The 22,482-nt window shown below is 36.8% G+C and overlaps 1 protein-coding gene across 4 annotated transcripts in view; it reads left to right on the forward strand.

Annotated features, from left to right (window-relative positions):
* JUP (junction plakoglobin) overlaps nt 1-17,061 on the forward strand; it is a 56,496-nt gene extending 39,435 nt beyond the window's left edge. For 2 of the 4 annotated variants that reach the window (XM_087916209.1, XM_026720514.2), the window contains exons 2-15: nt 429-652; nt 2,226-2,479; nt 3,655-3,893; nt 7,241-7,442; nt 7,785-7,929; nt 8,629-8,732; nt 9,062-9,400; nt 10,299-10,454; nt 10,887-11,006; nt 11,766-11,916; nt 12,702-12,823; nt 14,251-14,290; nt 14,849-15,015; nt 16,059-17,061. In XM_087916209.1, the coding sequence (XP_087772335.1) occupies nt 436-652; nt 2,226-2,479; nt 3,655-3,893; nt 7,241-7,442; nt 7,785-7,929; nt 8,629-8,732; nt 9,062-9,400; nt 10,299-10,454; nt 10,887-11,006; nt 11,766-11,916; nt 12,702-12,823; nt 14,251-14,290; nt 14,849-14,982 (2,223 nt within the window). In that variant the 5' untranslated portion in view covers nt 429-435 and the 3' untranslated portion in view covers nt 14,983-15,015; nt 16,059-17,061. The remainder of the gene's footprint in view (nt 1-428; nt 653-2,225; nt 2,480-3,654; nt 3,894-7,240; nt 7,443-7,784; nt 7,930-8,628; nt 8,733-9,061; nt 9,401-10,298; nt 10,455-10,886; nt 11,007-11,765; nt 11,917-12,701; nt 12,824-14,250; nt 14,291-14,848; nt 15,016-16,058) is intronic. The other 2 variants (XM_087916208.1, XM_026720513.2) reach the window with 1 other exon arrangement.
* Nucleotides 17,062-22,482: the final 5,421 nt, after the last annotated feature.

The raw sequence follows: 22,482 nt of genomic DNA on the forward strand, positions 1-22,482 counted from the left end.
CAAATTGGAGCGCTATTGATTCACTGGGGGCACTGTGTTTTGTGAAGATGGTAACAGTGCGAGGATCATACATTTTTTTGGATCTTTTGGGAGCTGAAACTGGTAGATGTGTAGAACTACTATAACCATTTCATTGGACTAAATCAGGAAAGAGTCTTAACTGTAGAGCAACAACAGCCTTTGTACTTTATGAAGACTAGTTAACCTAAAGCTTGGTGGGAGCCCATGTGTGAGACAAGAAAAATATGTAAGCTGAATAGTTTTGATGTGGGGAATTTGTCATCCATACTAGTAGACAGCAGCAAACTGCATTCTGAAAAGTTTCCTGGAGCAAATGCAGATTTATTGAGAATTGGACATTGGGAAAGATTGGCTACAGGTGTTGTGCATTATATTTGAGGGTCTAATCTGGATGGGTGTTTTTACAGAATAGCCATGGAGGTGATGAACATAATCGATCAACCCATCAAGGTGACAGAATGGCAGCAAACATACACCTATGATTCAGGCATCCATTCTGGAATGAACACCCAGGTGCCATCAGTGAGCAGCAAGGGCTTGATGGATGAAGATGATCTCTATGGCAAGCAGTACACCATTAAGAAAACTACTACTTACAGCCAACCTGGATCAGGGCAGGCCCAGACTCAAGGTAATATTTGCCTTTATTTGATTAAATGCACAATTTGCCTTTATTCCTTAAAGAAATTGAAAGCAACATCTATCCTTCACCTTGTATTTTATAATGCTCTGGAAATAGAAAGTCCAGTATTCCTAGCTCCCTAGATCATGCACTCTTCTATCACAAGAATATTAGCCTGGGAAAATATAAAGTAATATAATCTTTAATCAAATCACAGTAGTCAGAGATTGCTACCCTGCAAATTCTGTGACATTTAGTTTAGTTCTCATTGAGTTCTGTGAACTTAAAGTTATGTGAGATGCAGTAATAATTTTACATTATATTCAATTGGATATCTTAAAATGGTTATCAATGTGAATGTAAGAAACAGTATTTAATTTGCATTAAGACAGACACTGATGTTATAGACTGAAAATTATCCGGTTCCCAGATCTACCTTTTGCTTACTTTTGTTTTACAGGCTTATATACACCTACTGTTGTTTTTTTTTTAACATAGATTCAGACTAAAATGTTGAATTATTGTTCTGTAACTTAATAATGATTTTTAATCAGATGGATAAAGATAATTGTCCTTATAATTCCTGGATCCTGACTGTGTAGACTTGTTAAATCAGTCTCCTTAAAATTACCAACACATGCTTAGAAGATAACAGTTTGCTTTGGTCAGTTTTTAATTTTAAGCAAAAGATTTAGAACCATGTCATACATGCTAGAAGCTATTAATGTGGGTGGTTACAGTACAGCTATAGTAGCTTAGAAAGCAGTAATAATCTGCCTCATTTTGTCATTTATCAGGATCAGTCAAGTTTTAGAAATGATCTTCTATTTTATGAATTGGAAATCTAGATTTAAGTTTAAATGTGGTCGTGCCACTTTTCCTAAGACTTCGCTCACTCTCTATAAAGTGAAAAAAGCCCACACAAACAGGTTATTTCAAAATAAAGCACAGAAACATAAAAGTCTTCTAAGCATTACAAAAGTAATCCAGAGAAGTTCAGGGTTTCTTTTTTATTGCTGCTTCTTACTTTCGTGGGAATCAATACCTTCAGGGGTGAGCAGAATATCTTGGCTGTTGAAAGAACAAAAGGATTATGTTTTTATGATGGAGTAAAATGATAAAATGATTCACTGCCAGGAATCTCTATCGCCTAGGACCTCGGATAGCATAGAGATTAGTAAAATTTACCAACATTTCATGTTATATATTGATATTTCATATTACATATTGAAAGAGCAGGGAATGGGGCAGAAAACCATTTAATGAGAAACAGTAAAAAAAAAAATTCAGGCAACAAGAATAGGCACGTAGAGGCACCAACTTCTTTATAACGTCTCTCAGAACTGCAGAGAAATCTAGGTTGCTGCAGAAACTTAAGATTCCTCACCCCAATCCCTCCCTCCCTCCCTCTGTGTCTGGGTGTGCATGTGTGCACACATAAAAATTTTCAGGTCCTTATGCATGCTAGTTACCATTTCCCATCTCACTTTCATGTTTTTAATTAAGCAGCTTTGTATTACAGCTACTTAATCATGCTAGTTAATTAACTCTAGCCTTATGATCTTGTCAATCATCTTTGCAGCGGAATTGGAGTCCCAGCTTGCAATGACCCGTGCTCAGCGCATCCGGGCAGCCATGTATCCAGAGACAGCTGAAGACCACACTCTTCTACTGACTACCCAAGTTGAGGGGCAGCAGACAAATGTACAACGATTGGCTGAGCCCTCTCAAATGCTCAAGTCAGCCATTGTGCACCTCATCAACTACCAAGATGATGCTGAACTAGCCACTCGTGCTATCCCTGAACTCACCAAACTGCTGAATGATGAAGATCCGGTATGGAAATTCAATTACACCCTTGGTGTCTTAAAGGTTTCTGGGGGATTTAATAGAGCTAACTGCTTGATTGGCTATGATTTGAAGCATTGCTAATGCTTCAGTAATCTCATACTATGAGTAAAATGATACATTACATGGAAATGTAAAGAAGCTACAGAATGCATTGTTATCAACCCAAAATAATTTTGGTTTTTCTTCATATTTATCATGTACACTCAAAGGAAAGTTCTGGCTTTTATCTTAAAGAGCAACCTTGGCAGCTTTAAGACTTGTGGACTTCAACATCCAGAATTCTTCAGCCAGCTTTGCTGAGAATTCCTGAGCTTTGCTGGCTGAGGAATTCTGGGAGTTGAAGTCCACAAGTCTTAAAATTGCCAAGTTTGGAGACTTCTATTATAGACGTATGGTTTGGTGGGGCTTAAACAATTTTTGCTTTTAATGAGTAAAATTGTCATCAGAGATGGAATTTTAAATAGTTTTCAAACCTTGTAATTTCTTGCATAGGACTCAAACAATATTATCCAGCTCACAAAACGTGCTCAACTATTCAGGAAGACTTGATAAATGAACATTAATTATCAATTCATTCAGGACTCAGAACTTGGTTGCACACAACATGGACTTTTTAATGCAGAATGCTCACGAAAGTACTTTTGCATTAGTTTATTACAGTGCATTTGAATTAGCAAATTCAAAATGCTGATCTTTTCCTATTAAATCCTACATGGTTCCTGGCATGGATATCTAACATGACACCTTTTCTGGAAAGATTCTGCATGTTGCAACCTGTTACAAAAGGGAGTTAAATGCGATGGGAGAGAGCTTGACAGCTGCCAGCCCTGTATGGGCTTCCTCTTCTCCGAAACATCTCCCCCTCTCCAAGATAAAAGTGGCTGTCATGATATTCCCAAATCTAGTAAAATCTTAGCTTCTTGTAAAAGTTTCAGAAGGTGTATAGAATCATTGATACCAAAATCTTAGGTACTGTTTTATGGTGATAATATTAACCATCTTGTACACCAGATAAGAGTTTCTTGGCTCTGAAGTAGCAAATTAATATTATAAATAACACTGAAACATGGAATTTGGAGTTTAGTAGAACTTGATACTCTGAAGATTGCTGTAATAACTGTTGCACTCTACAACTTCCGTTCCTTTTCTTCTCCGTCCAGGTAGTGGTCAGCAAAGCAGCTATGATTGTGAACCAGCTGTCTAAGAAAGAAGCCTCACGCCGGGCTCTTATGCAGTCTGCTCAAATTGTTGCTGCTGTGGTGCGCACCATGCAAAACACCAGTGATCTGGACACAGCCCGCTGCACTACCAGCATTCTCCACAACTTATCTCACCATCGTGAAGGGTTGCTGTCCATCTTTAAGTCTGGGGGTATCCCAGCCCTTGTGCGAATGCTTAGGTAATGTCATGAAGAGAAGATACATGGTTTTAAGAACAGTTTTCTTTGTCATTGGAAGTATTGCGATAGCTTTGTCTATGCACTCTTCCTATCTATTTTATTCAATATTATAGTTCAAATGAGGCTTGGTGTAATTTCTCTTTTAGGTTTATCTTTTGGGATTTTGTTTATTAGAATTTTTCAATACAGTAAAATCATACATAATTAAAGATTAAGGGAAAAGCACAGAAAAGAAGAAAAAGAAGAAAATAAAACAGAAATGTAGAATTATTTCTGCACTTTCTATTGAGTACTTGCCATCTTATTTTTCCTCTTCCTTTTTGTTTCTTTTTAATGCCTAAATAAATAATTCAGTCTTTTCTTCTTCCAATATAAACCCATATAAGTCTTCCAGTCTTTTTTAAAAAGTGTTTGATCAGAGAAAAAACAAAAAAGTGTTTATTGTTTTTTCTCTGATCAAACTGGTCAGCTTTGCCATTTTTGCAAGCTCCATCCCTCCTGCCTCGAGCTTTGGATTACGTAAGTGCCAAACTCCTAAGCTTTCCTGAACATGGTCCCAAGCTGTCTTTGCATGTGACTACTGCTTTGGAAGAAATAACAAAGAAAATATCCCTATCTTGAAAACCATCATTTTCAGTACTATAAAACCAGTCAGTCTCCAAAGGGGCCACAGAGAGCTGTTGTCTATCCTAAAATCTATTCAGAACACTCCTGTTATTTCATTGATTACAATATTAGAAGTACATGCCTTAAAATCAGATTTTTCAGCTGCACTTTGATTTGCTACACTCACTTGACTGATTTTCCCAAAACACTGCTTTTATTACTACTTTATTTAACCCTTTCTTCTAATTCTGTTGGTTTCATTGAGAAGTATCATCTGATATGTTCATTTTGTCTTTGATGCAGAGCTTCTCAAAGCCTTTTTACCTTGAGATTTGAGGACCAAAAAAGAGGAGGAAACTAGTTAACATAATTATAGTAGTTGACATACTTAACAGCTAATCATGGCACGTTAATATTTATTTATTTACTACATTTCTATAGTGCTATACTTCTGGAGAACCGATAGCAATTTGCAGCTTAAATAGCACAAAAATGCATTGTGTAAACAATATAATAAATAAAAAATGAGTGTAGAATTATTCAAATAATTAAAATCATTACTCTCACTGTTATTATGCTAATATGGCATCCCAGTGACCATGATCTTAATATGGTCACCTGAACATCAGAAGATGGGCAGCATACAGGTTTCCAGAGGAAAACTCTTCTAGAGAATTGGTGCCAAAATTGAAAACATGGATTCTAACTCTCCTTTATATCTCATATTCATTATGAAGGACCGGGGTGACATTCTTTACAGGCTGGATGGTTACGTTGTACCTAATGTTGAGAATATTGCAAGTGACAAGCTAAATAGGGTTCTGTAGGTCAAAAACAACATTTTGAAGTGTACCTAGTAGTAACCAGTTCAGAACCTTCTATACTGCAGTTATGTGTGAAGAGCACCTCTTATTAGTATTGACCACATTTAATATTTAATACAGACCAATTTGTTTAAGATATGCTGACACTAGCTATTCAGCGCAGGTCCAGCGGGAACTTAATCTGTGCAATATTTCTGCCAGCTTGTTCCCACAACTCTTCTGTCTCTCCTATTCCTTTGCCAGGCAGATCTTGCTGCAAGTCCACACCCAGTTGGCACAAAATGGAGCCGATGAGCAGCTATTTTGACATGGAGGAGTTGGCTTTGTTGTGGAAACACAAGTCTTAGCAAGCTATGGCTGAGTCATACTTACTCTTGCTTTTTCCTTGCAGTAGAAAAAGTCTTACCAATTCCAGCATACTATTTCTACACCACCATATTGGAAACCCCAGAAGACAAATAAATTCTTAGTGACAGATTCATAATTGTATTAACACTTTCACAGTTCACTATCACTGATTTCAGCATCAGTTAACCTTGACAATGGAAGGAAAAATATATTAGGCATGAGGGAAGGCATAATTTAATATACAGAAGTGTTATGAATGATTACAAAAAACTTTATCCATTTCATCTCTTGCGTAGTGGCTTCCCATGCTGCTTCGGGGCCAAGAACTATTTCTGAGGGAAATTTAGAAGTATTCTTATAGAAGAGAAACAGCAAAGTTTTCAGAACTTGACTGATTTAGAATATAATTAGAAAATATTAAAAGCCTACTTGAGTACCTTTCTGTCCCTTCTTATATCAAACTGATTCAAAGTGCAATTATTTTGGTTTTTTTCTCATGGCTTCTCTTTTTTCATTACTAAATTTCCATTTTCTTTCTCTTAACTTGATGAAGGAATGCAAGAATAGCTATCTCCATACTCCATACTCTTCTATAGTATGAATGTTCAACTTGGATATAACTTTTTCACAGTTTTAATGAAACAACAGTTTTATACCCACTAAGTCCCAGGCTTGATCAATGGCAGGGGAAAAAAATTACCAGACTCCTATCCTCAGTATAAATTAGAGTAGTTAATTTTAGAGAATAATTTCCATGATCCTTAAACAGGTTGCCTGGACTTTTTGTGTGGGTGGGTGGGTGGGTGTACCATGTTACTTTCTGATATAGACATTATTAGATTAAAAGAATCAGAGGTAGTCCTCAAATTATAAACACAGCCTGGAATTTTGGACATAATTCATTGCAATTATAAGTTGAATCACCATGTGACCAAACTCAATTTTACTATGTTTTTACAGTGAGTCACTGTAGTTGTTGAATAAATTACATGGTTATTAAGCAAATAATGTTATAAGCCCAAATCCAATGTATTCAATAGGTGTGGGGGTTTTTTTTGCCAAAAGTTGGACAAAAAGGTTGTAAAACAATCATGTGACCACAGATTGTAACAGATTGTAAATGGAAGCCAATTACCATGCATGCAAAATGTGATCATATCAGGGGTAGGACAGCAGTCAGAACTTTGAGGGTGGGTTGTAAGCAATTCGTTTTGAGTCTTCTGTAACTTTGAATGTTTTTAAGTGAGTGGTTTTGAGTCAATGACTACCTGTATTCTTTTTTGTTGTTGTTTTTGTACAAAATGCCATTTAGCCTCTTTACTTGGGATGATTTGCATTAGGGTGCATAAGTAGTTAACCAAAATAATGTTATTTGGTGTCAGCTATCTTCAATTGTAACTCAGTTGTAACCCCGTTTGGGCAGGGGGTTGGACTAGATGACCTACAAGGTTCCTTCCAATTCTGATTATCTGTATCTGTATTTTGGCTGCAACACATATTCATACAATTTGTTATGTGTCTTAAGTAACAAAATGCTTCTTTGTTGTCCTCCCACCTTTCAACCCATAGCTCTCCAGTGGAGTCAGTCTTGTTTTATGCCATCACTACTCTTCATAACCTATTGCTGTACCAGGAAGGTGCCAAGATGGCTGTTCGCCTTGCTGATGGTCTTCAGAAGATGGTCCCCCTGCTGACAAAGAATAATCCTAAATTCTTGGCTATCACCACTGATTGTTTGCAGCTGCTTGCCTATGGGAACCAAGAAAGCAAAGTATGGGCTTGTATTCTAACCTGGAAATACTTTGGGGGTAGATGGGGAATGGACTCTGGCTCAGTCATTTAAATTTATCTTTGATCATAGAATACAGGCAATCATCTCAGTATAGGTAATCACCCAGTGAGACAGATGACAGCTTATATGTTAGTTTAGGTACACCTGTGTACATATTTCTGAGAAGCAGGTTTCCTTATTCTGTTAAGGAAGGGCTTTATTTTGGGGGTCATCAGCTGAAGACAGAGTAAGAAAAGTACATGATTAAGACAATGAATTGCAATTATCTTGCCTTAGCCCAGAGAAATGAAAGAATGCTATTATCTATGTTTGTGTCCACAGCTCATAATTTTGGCCAATGGAGGTCCCCAAGCTCTTGTTCAAATTATGCGAAGTTACACCTATGAGAAACTTCTGTGGACTACTAGCCGTGTCCTCAAAGTCCTGTCTGTCTGCCCCAGCAACAAGCCAGCCATTGTGGAAGCTGGTGAGTGGTGACAATGGAGACAGAACTGGGATGCAATCTGATGAGGACATGTATGATTAGCTTATTATGTAATCTTCTGTAGGGCAATTATCAGAATTCCCTAAGTGATAGAGCTCTTGATGACAATTCTGGGAGTGTAGGATAAGAAAATAACTAGGTAGGGTAAAATTAAGATTCTGTTTTTTTTTAAGTATCATGTACAATAATTTATCAACATTAGGTGCTAAATATTCTTTCAGTAACATATGTAAAACGTATTTTCCCTAACATTACAGTTACTTAAGTATTTATTGATATAAATTAATTTGCCTCACAATAAAACTGAACATTGAATAAATACAAAACAATATGCATAAATTGGATTTGATGTATATTTTAAAAGAGGATTAACTTTCGTTGCAATCAAAAGATAACTCATTACATTATGTTGTTTCTTAAAAATATATGTTTTTCTGCTTCTTTAGCTGTGCTGTTGTAAAAGCGGACCAATGACTAGTCATATAAATCTTGCTGATTACAGAACATGTCACAGTCATACTTGGTCTTGCCCTAAAAACAGAAAATACATACTGTGTTATTATAATAGGGTTATAATATTCTGAAGAAATCTTTCAAACCAATTAAACTCAATCTTTCCCATTTTCTTTCTTTCATTTTTTTTCCAACCATGGTTAATTTTTTGAACTTTTTTCCCAAAAGGTGGTATGCAAGCTCTGGGAAAGCACCTGACTAGCTCCAGTCCAAGACTTGTGCAGAACTGTTTGTGGACTCTAAGAAACCTCTCAGATGTGGCCACAAAGCAGGTGAATAATGCTTTTTCCCCCCAGAGTCTCTTTTATTTAAACTTAAGCCCCACCCTTTTTTATCTAGTTACTTGAGATTTCTATTCAATAACTATTTCGTTGGAGACTTACTTTATGAAGGGTTGTAAAAGGATTTATCCACCAAATATGTTCTGGCACATCCTGCTATTGAGCCTTCTCTGACTGTGCTATTGAACCAAAATTTAGAACTGATTGCTCCAATAACTCCGTAGTGGTACTATCTTAATGGGTTAGTCTGGTGACTTCCTTATGTTGACCTAGCTTCTGATTGAGGCAGTAATACTCTGTGCTATTTATTGTCTTTAAAGGAGGGTCTTGATGGTGTCCTGAAGATTCTGGTCAACCAATTAAGTTCAGATGATATCCATGTGCTGACCTGTGCCACTGGTACCCTCTCCAATTTGACCTGCAACAACAGCAAGAACAAAACCCTGGTGACTCAGTCGAATGGAGTTGAAGCCCTCATACACACTATTCTCCGAGCTGGAGACAAAGAAGACATCACTGAACCAGCTGTGTGTGCTCTGAGGCACCTCACCAGCCGGCATCCAGAGGCTGAAATGGCACAGAACTCTGTGCGGCTTAATTATGGAATACCTGCCATTGTTAAGCTGCTTAATCAGCCCAACCAATGGCCACTCATCAAGGTACAGGCATGGGCAGACAGCTAAGTATTTATGGGCAGAAATATGCATTTTTATTCTTTTAAAAAAAACTACAATAGGCTCATATTTCTGACTTGGACACATTTCAGGGGTGATCGCTATGTTCAGGGAAATATATCATAATTTTGGAATCTATATCCATCAGAATGCTTTTTGGGTGAGTGAGGATCATAGTGAAATTTCTCTGCTAAAACCGCAGAGCAAGGTTATGGTTAATTTTTTCCACATAGACTTCTCTATTAGAAAAGAATCTTACTAGCACTGATTGTAAAAGACTTCTTACCACACTGAATAATTGTGAGATATAGTGGCTAAGTTCCTAAGCTGCAAGCCAAGATAGCACTACTTTCAAATCACAGTTCAAAGGTATAGATTAGGTAGCCTTAAACAAGCTTCCTTTTCTTTCGCCCGACGCTTATCTTTAATAAGGTTTTATCATAATACCAGCCACAATTGTATGGATGTAATAAAAATTGCTTACACAATTTACATCAAGTACTAGCATATAATTGCACTTTCCCCCATAAATGTTTAGGAGATACTATTAATGAGAAGTGCCAAAATGATGATAGAATAGTAGTTTGAAAATAAAGCTTCTTTTGTGGAGGATAGGACAAAGCCAACGTGTGAATGAACTAGGATGGAAAATGGGGGGAGGATAATTCTGTTTGCTAGTCAGAGATGTAATTTTACAATGATGCTCTTGTATTTTAGGCTTAATTTAGTGTAAAATATCCTGAATTGAATTGATCCCTGTCTTTCCTTGGTAGACCCAAATGTCAAAAATCACACACCAAAAACTGATTAAACTATTTGAAAGCTTGTCTAGTTTTGTATCTACCAATGTTTTGAAGACATGCCTTCTCCTTCCTGCTCACAGGCTACAATTGGCCTCATCCGTAACCTGGCTTTATGTCCAGCCAATCATGCCCCCCTACAAGAAGCTGCTGTCATCCCTCGTCTTGTTCAGCTCCTGGTAAAGGCTCACCAAGATGCTCAACGTCATGCAGCCGCAGGCACACAGCAACCATACACAGTAAGAGGAGATAAGCAACTTATGTTTATGATCTTAATTGATTTTAGAAGTTATTTATTTAGGGTTCCTGGAGGGTTACTTACACAACTATTATTCGAACTTGATGCCTTCTGAGATGCCTCCTCTGTCTGAAGAGAAGATCTTTGGTTGAAATATTAGAAAACTTATGTTATTGAAAGTGTTTATGTTTGTCTTGATGAAAGAGGAAGCTATTTTTATGTATCCTTTTCTCTTTTTTTATTTATATTATTTTCTATTTTTCCTTTGTATTTTTTCTGATGTTTATATTTTTTTTATATCGTGTTATTTTTATTATTTATTTTTATTAAAATCACTATAAAAGGAACTTGATTGCTTCTCGTGCACAGGATGCTAGCCTAGGAATGAACAGTGCTGTTTTTCCATTCTTTAATGGTTGTCTTATTTCTTCAGGATGGGGTAAAGATGGAAGAAATTGTGGAAGGCTGCACAGGTGCGCTACACATTTTAGCCCGAGACCCCATGAACAGGATGGAAATCTTCCGTCTGAACACCATTCCTCTCTTTGTGCAGGTCAGAATTTCTGAATGGATGGAAGTTGTAAGGGAGGAGCATTCCAGGTTAAGTGTGGGTAGAAACAGTGAGTTTGATTTCTGCAGAAGTAAAATAGTGAATAGATATAATGATTGCTAAGAAGAACATGAGAATTCAACTATTGTTTTTTTGCAAACCAAGGCTTGTAACAGGTGGGAAGCCCATGGGTTCCATGTAATTCTCAGAATATCTAATAATGTATTATTATTAATAATGTAATACCTAAGTAGGTGGATAATTTCCAAAGAGTAGATTTCATTTGTTTGCTTTTCTGAATATTTAAGGTGCCAAGGTGTAATGTGCAAATTATATATATATATATTGTGTCCATGAAAAAAATTACCCATTTTTGTTTTCTTATTTGGTGAGAAGTTAACCTTGGTGGGAAATCAGATATATTGGGTTAGATTGACACCCCATGACAATGCAGTGAATGAATATTCCTTGCATTGTGGCCTAACATTTGTCACATGGGATGATAAAATACAGAAAAGCTGCAATACCTGTGTAATAATTGTAATCATGGCAAGTTTGTTCTTTTAAATAGCTTTATTAAAATTATCAAGGTATTGCTTACCCTCCTCTCAGTTTGCATTCATTCTTAATAATTTTGGTATATCATGATCTCCTGAAGGAGACAAGCACTGCCAATTCAAGACAACTTGAGCATAGGTAATTTACTAAGAGGAAACTATTCCCTTGCTTATTCTTATTTTTCTGGATCACTTGGGGGAACAGCTCCTATATTCTCCAGTGGAAAACATCCAGCGTGTGGCAGCCGGCGTTCTGTGTGAGTTGGCTCAGGACAAAGAGGCAGCTGATGCCATTGATGCGGAAGGTGCCTCAGCACCTTTGATGGAGCTTCTGCATTCCAGGAATGAGGGCACAGGTAAGGATTGTAGACACACATCCATGTATAATTCTTTTATCACCACAGTTTAATTTAACCAAAATTCATTGGGTTTGCAGTATGAACCTTCCCACAGTACCCCAGGGAAGCTTCTTATCTTTTCATACATTTCCAGGATTGAGAAAAATCTTCGAGCAAATGTTAAAAGAGTAAAATTATGTGAAAGGTAAGGTGGGAGAATAATATAACGCCTGGCTATTTAATCTGTTTTAAAGGAAAGAGATTGCTTATATTGTAATTGAATCATTTGGTAGTAACAGAATATCACCATCTAGGAATAAGATTGTAACTTAGTTCTAATTAATTTAGAAATCAAATATAGTTCTCCTTTATATATTCTTTTGTTAATGTTGGAACCAAGATACAATTATTTTTATTACAGCAGAGGGGTTAATTATAGAAGAATTTACTCCAAAAGCTCATTATCATCATAATATTAAAGCTCTGGATAGTTTCCATCACCAGGGATTCACTGATGCGCATCCTCCAATACAAGAGTATTCTAACATACAACTCTTCTCTTAAAACCTAGAATGTGATATAGGCCAGAAGTAATTTTACTGTAAAGCTGGCCTCTGAAATGCTTGCAGAAATGCAAAACTTGTTTTATTATTGGAAATTATTGGATTTTGTTATAGTAGGGGGAAGAAAACTGGGAAATCAAGGCCGTTCACATATTTCTCAAGGTACTCAATGCAACAGCTGAGGAAGGGCAAGCTTTTTTTTTAGCTAGCGGGCTAAAGGTCCCTTTCTTACATCTCCAGCTACATATGCAGCTGCTGTGCTGTTCCGCATCTCTGAAGACAAGAACCCAGACTATCGGAAACGTGTCTCTGTGGAACTCACCAACTCACTCTTTAAACATGACCCTGCTGCTTGGGAAGCTGTGAGTTTTTCTGTTATTTAAATAGAGAGGGATTAGTGTACCTGTTCTAAGCCTCTGAATTTAACTTCTGTGTAAGTCCCAAAACCAAGAATGACACATGGCAATTCTTCCAAGCTGAGGTTCCCCCACCCCACCCCGCCCCGCCCGACTGAGGACTATCTGCATCTATGGTATACTTTTGTGAACTGCTAGGGAGGAACTGTCTTCATCCTCTTTCTCTCACACATGATATCTGGGCTAAGTTGGCCTTTAACTTCTTTGGAATGCAGCTCCTCCCCTCCTGGAAATCTACCCCCTTGCCACTGTCACCATCCATTTCACTTCAAAGGCAGAACTTTGGAAATATTTGGGAAGTCAGACATTTCCAGATGATTTCAAACATGCCTAGGAAAGTTCTTTTCAGTTCTGAGAGTAAAATCTCTTTGATTTTGTCTGTCACTATCTTCATGTCTATACCTTTTTGGTACTAAAAAGGTTGAAAGAAGGATCATAATTCTGTCAAAGCAGTTTATTCCTTGATTATAAGAGAATGGCCATAATTAGAAAGGCGACATGTATGTCCTTACAAGAACTGCAGATATTTGGAATTCTATCTAAAATAATCCCGTGACAGAAAATTTCAGTCTTGGCATATTTGAAGTCATTTGCAAATCCTCCAACATAAAACAAAATTTGTGGACATGATTGTAAATTTAATTTAAATTGCATGGTATGCGATTTAAAGTCCACCTGAATCACTGCTGACTGATAGCTCAACTTTCTTTAAAACAATGACTCTTTAACAAAGTGCTGGGGAAAACCATTTTAAACCTTTATCTCATTGGAAGCAAATACATATCATGCAAAATTACAATCCGACTCTGTTTTTCATTAAATGCAGTACTACTACTAGTAGCAGTGGTGAATGTTGTAACACCTTTACAAATTTTATCAGTGGATGGATGATAACTAAGGGAGAACTTGAGGGGAAAAAATGCCCTGCCCTCATTTATTCATTCCTGTGGCAGTATCACTCCTGGGAAAGTTACCAAAGGAGTACCCTATTGGGATGAGCTAATTATGGATAAAAGAAGACTTAAGCCTTCTGTTGTGTATCCTTGCCTAAGTAAGCTTAGTATCTAAATCATTGGCTCTGGAGGTAGGTTTAACCATTTTCCATGGATGGATCATTCCAGAAATTAGCAGACTAGATGTCTCGAGGCTCTCTTGGTCCAACATTTGGGATTGCTTGGCTGAGTTCTGAAATTTTTGCTATCCTACTTACAGGCAATCAGAGTTAATTAGATAATTAAGTTGCCATGGGAAACCAGAGCTCAGTTGCATAGGCAGCATCCTTCAGTAGTGACATCTTATGGCAGGTTTGATTTAACTTGCAGCTGTTACAAGTTCTGTCTTTGTTCTGAGAACAGTTGGGTTTCTTTCCACAGGCCCAAAGTATGATACCTATTCACGAACCATATGCAGATGGTGAGTATAGAGGGCTGGTGGTTTCAGGGGAGAGGGGAAATAATGATACATAACCAGACTGCTTTGCTAAAATTCCTATTCTTAGGCTTAGCTATTGTTTCTTTTCTGAAGCTGCTCATGGAAACATATATGGTAGTTAAACAGGCTGTGTGTGGAACATGAATGATAATTAAATTAAAAAGCTGAAGCATATTCCATGTATTTTATAAGAATGTTTTAAATTCCTTTTTCTCAAACCAAGTAGGCTAAATCATTTGAGGTCGTATTCTGAACATTCCAGATTGTTTTAATTATTTGGGGACAGATAGCATGCAATGGAAGGTTATGCTCTGGAGCAGGCATCACCAACTTGTTGCAATTCTCATAAATTGGAACTCCAATTCTCAGTACGGCAGGGGCATTCTGAATGATACAATGATGCAGCCTGAGCAAATCTGAAAGGGCTCATTTTGGGAAATTCTGGAGTGATTCTGCTTTAGAAAACCATTTTATTTTCAGCTTACTGCTTATCTTGCCAAATATGAGCGATATATCCCTCTTCTTTTTACCTTTCAATAGAATTGGATGGAGGATATCGTGGCATGTATTCTGGGGAAATCCCTATGGATGCCATGGACATGGATGGAGACTACCCCATGGATACATACAGCGATGGTGTGCGAGCACCTTACCCAGACCACATGCTGGCCTAATATGTCACTAGGACATGTTGGGCAAGACTCAAGGTAAAAGCATCTAGTTTAGTGCATTTGGGAATTGGCCAGTTAATCGAAATGAAAGATGAAATGAAAAAAAAAGATAAAATGGACATTTTCATTCTTTATAACTAAACATCCTTCATACTTCCATGGACCTACAGAACATATCACTGCTTCCCAATCCATGGAAAATAGATTTTTGTCTTGCCTTTCTTTAGTTAAAAAAAAAAAAAATCTCAATAGTGATTACTCAGCAAATGAAGGACAACTTGTAGATCTAAACAAAAACAACTTGTAAATCTAAACAAAATAGAAGCCATGCAGGTTTATCCCTGACAGAACTCGATTGTTGAGTTTGATTAGACCAAATATGGCTCCTTTTCAGCTTTCTGCATCTGACAATCTCCAACCATATTGCTCATGGTTTTCTGAAACAATCTGGTAAAATTGATGGGGAAAATATGACATTTTGAAATGGAACCTCAATTTTTAATGCTTGTAAATGTCTTTTGCGTGTTCTATTAAATATTATTTCTCCTCTTTGTTATTAATGAGTTGCTCCTAGTATCTGTGAGTCCTTCAGGCTGGTTTCCACTTCTGGGTAGAATGAGAAAAAAACAACATATATGCCAATGCATGAAGTACAGAAACTAACCATTGCTTTAAAAATGGGGTAGAGGGTACCCTTTGTTACTGAGCATACAGACTGGCTGCATTGTTAAGCTCATGCTAAAATAAATATATAATTTCTATTCATCGGAAAAGGTGGAGATTGGAGCATTTCCAGTCCTGTCTTTTACATTATATAATTCTCATCGTTCTCTGCCAACATAACAAATATGGCCCGTTATACTTTGGTGGCCTGAGATTGGAAAAGTCAGGAGTGGCTGTTTTTTTGCAAGGACCAAGCAGTCCCCCATATTGGGACCATAAAAATAGATAGTGCTTGTTAGATGGACAGTGGTCTGATCTGGTTTATTCAAAGCAGCTTCCTCCATCCTAAAGGGAAATCTTGCTTTCCTGTATATGGTGTAAATCTAATTTTCCCTTCCTTTGTTTTTCTTAATCAGCAGATGTTTCCTTAACACAGAAGAGGGCAGCCCCAGTGCTCAAGTTCTGGGCGTTCAGGAGACAGAAGTGCCTGAGAAAGATGATGACAAATTTCTTCCTTTCCCTTTGAGGCGGTTTTATTTTCATGTTTCCCTCCTGTGGGCTTATGGGAGCGATTCCCAGTCCATAATTTGTGCTGCAGCTAACAACATTATAATATTAGCAGTCAGCTATTCTTTCTGCTCTTTCCCGCAATATTATTTTTTAACATTCACTCTATTTTTTTCTTGCAAATTGGAGCACTATCCTTAAACTGCCATGGGATCCTGATAAGTACTTTTAAACCTATACACTAAAACTAACATACACTGATAATACAATGTAAGAGGAAAAAATGCATACACAGATTGTGTGTTTGTGCAGAGTTTTTCATTTGATAGGATTTTATTTGCCTCTTTGTATTTTTAACACAAATTAGAACTAAATCAGACGAAGAGAAAATGAGAATATTTCTATTCTACCCCTCTCGTTTTTTTACCTATTTAACTTTTAAAAATAAAACTATCAGCCATTGGGTGTAAATTCACCAAGAAATAAACAGCTTTGCATTTGTCCAGGTTTTTTTCATTTTTTAATACAACAGGTACATGTTTGGATTTGGGACCTCAACCGAATCTGCTGTATAAATCGGAATAACTAAAACAAATTAGATAAACTCTCTTCCTGCTCACCAGACCACTTTTTTCATATTTTAATCCAATTTCCCTTTTTGTTCCCTCCCTTTCTCACAATCTTCCTGGTGATTGGCATGCTCTCTTCTTCCTCCTATTCCCGTGCTCCTTCTAATGCATTTTTAAAAGCAGCTCTCAATGTGATAGCTTGAGGCTTCCACTGGAAAAGGGATCGATGTAGCTGCAATTATATTTTAGAACATTTTATTATTATTTCTCTAAGGGATTTTTTTTTGTATAGACCAAAGCTAAAAGAAAAACCAACAAAAACAAATAAAATTTTAAACCTAAACTTGCAATGCAAATGAACTACTTTTTTGCGTTTACCTAGTGAAATTTTTTTGAAGGGGGGGAAGGAAGATGTGTAGAGGGAAAGGATTCTGAAAAATGTATCTTCAAATTAGATTATACGCATTTAAACTAAGGGAAAAGGAAGAATATTTTTCCTTTACCCAGTTTTCTTGGAAGTGGTGGGCCTTGAGAGAGAATATCGGGTGGGTTTGTGAATGTTAAGACCAAATGGTTAAAAGTTTGAATCGGTGGGTTCAAGTTTAATTAGAGAGGCTGAAAAGTGAGAGTACACAATTTCCTAAGGCTGATCTGGACTGCAGATGGGAGAAGGAAGAAGAGAATAAAAAAGAAAGTATACATTCCTGTTCAGATTTCTTTGAATTCTGTACTTTGATATTTCAAAAACAGCTTTCATTGAGGTTGTGGTGCTAAGCAGCTTTCTACAATGCATTGAAGGCATCCAGCATGTATTTGACTGAACCTTTGTACTGAAGACAAAGTTCAAGAGCCTGGAAATCTTTCTGTCCTGCGGATATACATCCGCATAGGGGAAAGGCTATACCTGGCTGAATGTTGCAGCAGTTAATGTCTGTTGAACATTAGCTGATATACTGATATGTTGCCAACATGTGAAATCACATATTTGCCCTTGAAGTCATGTGTGGAAGCTGCCATGTGATTAGCTAATCCTATAGCAGGAGATGGCTAGCTTTATACTATCATAATCCTTTCAACTTCGATTCCCATCATCAATAACTACCATGAGGATGACGAATGGCAAAAGACAATCCTTGACTTATGGCGGGTTGCTTAAATATTTGAAATTACGACAAGCTCACAGCAGGTGTTTTATGGCTTGTAAAGAACTTCTGGACATCATAAAATGTCTCCTTCCGCCAGTCTCTCAGGGACATGTGACTGCATTTCAGGTGTTTGGCAACTTACTTGCCTTTACAATGGGCAAAAATTGCCCAATCCAAAAAATGGGTTTTCATTTAAAACTGCACTGTTTGATTGATTGGTGAAGATTTAACCACCATAGTGATTCACTTAACAACCATTGCAAAAATGTCATAAAACCAGGTCTGATCGCATGGGTACCTTGACTTATGACTGTAATGACTTATAACTGTAAATCTGATCCCAATTGCAATCATAAATCAAGGAGTACTTGTATAGTAACTGAAGAGCACTCTTATGGGATGTGACCCACATTTTCCACTCTCTTAATCCCTAAAGTAGTGGGAGGGTAGCTATAGCTCCAATGCCACATGTACTGTTTTTGCAGCCCTCAGAGCCTCATGATCATAAATGCTCAAAACCAACAGCATAATTTCCTTTTATTTTGAGGTGGGAAACAAAAACGACAGTAGAAGACACACACACACACACACACGGAATACCACTGATGCATCATCACAAAATCTCCAGAACCATAAAGCCATACTTGAAATTTGGCACATGTTCCTCTTGGCTTCTAGGTGCTCATGAAGAAAGAATTTTTCAAAATGACCATCAGAGCATTAGTATTTTATATATTATTATTAACACGCTCTGATGCTAAGGAGTTCTACTCTCGCTCCCCACCTGAAAAGAAATCTGTTCCAAATGCAAAACACCAGCAGAGGAGAGGAGTTTCAGTTTTAGTTTCACAACACCAAGCAGCTTTAGTACAGAACAGTTAAGCTAAGCCACATCCAGGCTCCTTGCTGTCTCCTTGCTCACACAGCAAATACTGTTTCACTTTCTAAACAGCCCTCAGTTCTCTCAGACACTGATAGGACGTAGCCAGATGAACACCGTTGGATGCTGGTAGGCAGAGGCAGAATGTATTTTTCCTCTCCAAAAATTAAGCCCAACCACATAGTTTCATAGCAAAGCACGGGTATCTATCTAGTTACAGATAAAACTTTTCCCAAAGCCCAGTTGGATGTCATGTCATAGGCCCTAGCCATTCTGTAACTCTTTCCCCCCCAAAAATTAATAGACATCCTAGTTATCAAATAATTTCTGCTTCTTCTATGCTGCAGGAACATGTGACTGTAATCTGTATATATCTATACTCCAGAATTCTGCATCGATTGAGGTGTGCCACATACATGCAAATGCTACAAAATATGTATCAGAGATGAAACTATGTGGATAAAGTTCTTTTATATAACTTTATTTGAAATTTATCTCTCCTCCATAAATAGTAACCTATCATGTCCTATATATACTTCTAAAATCTGTATCAGGACATCTGCTTTGGTTCCTGATACCAAACAAGTTATTCTTAACATTCCCTGTTGACCAGACATCTTGTCTTCTAATGACATGAAAACATTGAGAGTAGAGAAAATGTTAGCAAGTTTGTGACAAGTGATAATTTGTACATTAAAAATCCCAGTGAATGTGCCTTGTATAGGAGTCACAGTGTATAAAAACAGTCTCCTGGGTTAATTCTGCTTGTTGCAGAAACATTCTGAAATATCAGTTTCCTGCAGCACATGCAATTATTTAAAACAAACTTTTCCGACATGGTACCTTCCAGATATTTGAGACTGAAATTGATAATCTCCATGGTCAAGCAATGGTGGCTGAAAATTCTGATTTTTTTCTACCCCCTATCCTATATGGACTATGTAAACTATAAAATTAATAAGATGAAACAGCTTTTTTCATCTAATGATATATACAAACTTTCTCTGAAGTAATGGAATAGGATAGCAATTTTTTTTCTCTTCCTCCAGATTCTTTGCTTTTCTCTACATTTAGCTCACCTCCTAGTTTTACATAGGCCAAAAGTTCTGTAATTGTTTTCTAGCAAAGAGAAAGTATCAAACATCAACATAAGTAGTTTCAGTGTTGATACTGTACTACTAAATGACCTTGTTCTCTTGGAATAAAGTTTAGGGAAGTAGACCTTTATACTTTTCCCCAGGTTTTTATTCCCCACCCTCACCTGTGAGATTCATTCTTTGGGTCTACTGGAGCAAATTGTATTTTTAATACCATCCCACAAGCCACTAATCTTTCTAGAATAACAAATGAAAGGAATCGGGATCAAAGGGATCTAGGAAGCAAAGTTGCTTCTGTATAAACAATGCCATCCAATGTCAAGCCACTTACTTTCTCCTGCCAGCTTACTGGTGTGAATTAAATTTGATTTTCCAGAATTAGACATGGTATAATCAAAAGTAGGAGGAGAATAAGGAGAGTAAGATGGATAATAGAGTAAAGGGAAGATTAGAAGAACTTCACGGTTTTCCTTTCCAGCTACGGAAAATCTACTTAAAAGAGATCATAATGCTGACTGGGGTCTTTTCTTTATTTCTATCTATCATGCTCCACCAGTTGCAATTTTAATGAAAACAAGAAGAAGCAACACAGTAGATCTGAAAGCAATAATATTTTCCTCAATTCTTTTGTCTACCAAAGATCATGCTGACATTCTGGCTGTAGAATTAATAAAACCAACAGTTGGCTTCTACTTTTATGACTGCCCGGAAAGATAAATGCGCAAATGATAATTGTTACATGGTCAGATAAGATTTTGGAGGGGAATAATTTTGTGTTATTCTTGGCTTCTCTTTGATATATAAAATCCAACCAGTGATTGTACACAGAGAGGTTTACAAAATACTAATCTTAAATCTCAATTACATGACAATATTATTACATTCAAGTTAGCTTCCTGTCACTGGTTTGTGACTAACTTAACTACTGAAAATCCACCCTTTGAGATATTTGATAGAAAATGGGAGGCTTCATTTATTTACAATTTGCTTGGTTATAACCAACCTCAGTTGAAAATGACAGATCTCAAAGTTGTGACTATGTCAGCAATGAGGGTGCTCCCTCAGTGTAGCAGGGGTTTAGAGTTTTGTTTGTTTTTTAGAATCAGTGGCTTTTTCTTTAGCAGAATTTTCTTTGCCCAAGGTAAAATGCTTATTACTTCAAATTATAAGACCTAAAACATCTGTATTCACCTGTATTCACCTTCAGTGTAGATTTCAGCTTATGTTAGGTTATGCATCTGTTACTAATGGGCAATGTTTTGTACCCCAATATCTACATGCAAATAATAATAATAATAATAATAATAATAATAATAATAATAATAGCAGCTCCCTTTTCCATACTACCAATAATGAGCTGATATGAGAAATTTGAATAATCTAGAACAGAGGTGTCAAACTCATGTCATCACGGCGGCATCACGGGACATATCCGGACTTTTTTTCCCTTCACTAAACCAGGCATGGGCGTGTGATACATGTGGCCCATGGAAGTTCTATTTATGGAAATAACCCACAAATTTGTAAAAATAGGAAAATGCAAATGTTAGTTTTACAATTATGTGATATTTAATATGAACAGGAAAATGGAGAATATGAATTAAGATTATTGCAATGGTAGAAATGTTTTGGGAATATAATTTTAATTGTATTGTTTTGAATATCATAATATTCCACTTTTAGTTTATGGTGGGTGATTCAACACTAAGGTTGTTTTTATGTAATGGAACTTTTTCATAGTTCAACATCTCTACTTTATTTAATTTTCTTCAGATGTGTTAGATGACATATCCTATAATTCTTTAATAGTTTATTTTAGATATGACTAGGTGGGGTAAATTGTCCTTTCAAAGCCTTTGGATTAGTTGGCTAGAAGTTATTAAATGAAACAAATGAAAGCTTTTGTTCATTAAATCAAGAAATTTCTTACATTTTAAAGGAAATATTTTGCTTGTACGTACTTATTTGACAATCTAGTTTTGCTTTATAAGTGCAGGCAAAAAAAGTTCCTACATGCATCAATAACCCAGGATGACTATATGAACTGTCTACTGAACAACATTGTGTCTATAATTGTTGGAAAATTTTGCGTATTGTGACCGTCTCTTGATGAAATATCTATTAGTGAAATTCATGTTCACGCATCATTGCCATTAGCTGAAGAGGGTGCAAATGCAAATGAATTGTGTGCTAGCACTATAATTTGTGAAAGAACATGCTACAGTTATTTTACTAAAAGCTATGTCTCATCAAGAGAGGGTACCTCCATCAGTTCTTCTAGGGAAAACCATGGTTCCCAGTAGTCCAAAGAATTTCTCAGCCTTGGTCATTTTAAAACACGTGGATTTCAACTCCCAGAAATCCTCAGCCAGTGTGCTGACTGTTGAATTCTGGGAACTGAAGTTCACTTATCATAGAGAAGCTAAGGTTGAGAAACATTGTCATTGACATACATTGGAGCTGATAACTTACCCTGTGCGTTCTGTTCCCCATATCTCTGGCAGAGATATGGCCTCATCTATTAATTCTTCAACATTCTCTGAAGTCCCCATTGTGGCATAGCTTTGCTGTAATTGGCTGTCTATAACTTGATTATTGAGACTTCTGCATTGCAAAATCAAGGGGTTGTGTTGAGGAGCAAG

The sequence above is a fragment of the Pseudonaja textilis genome, chromosome Z (assembly GCF_049901715.1).
Source record: "Pseudonaja textilis isolate UNSWEBS1 chromosome Z, rPseTex1.2, whole genome shotgun sequence".
Lineage (NCBI taxonomy): Eukaryota > Metazoa > Chordata > Lepidosauria > Squamata > Elapidae > Pseudonaja > Pseudonaja textilis.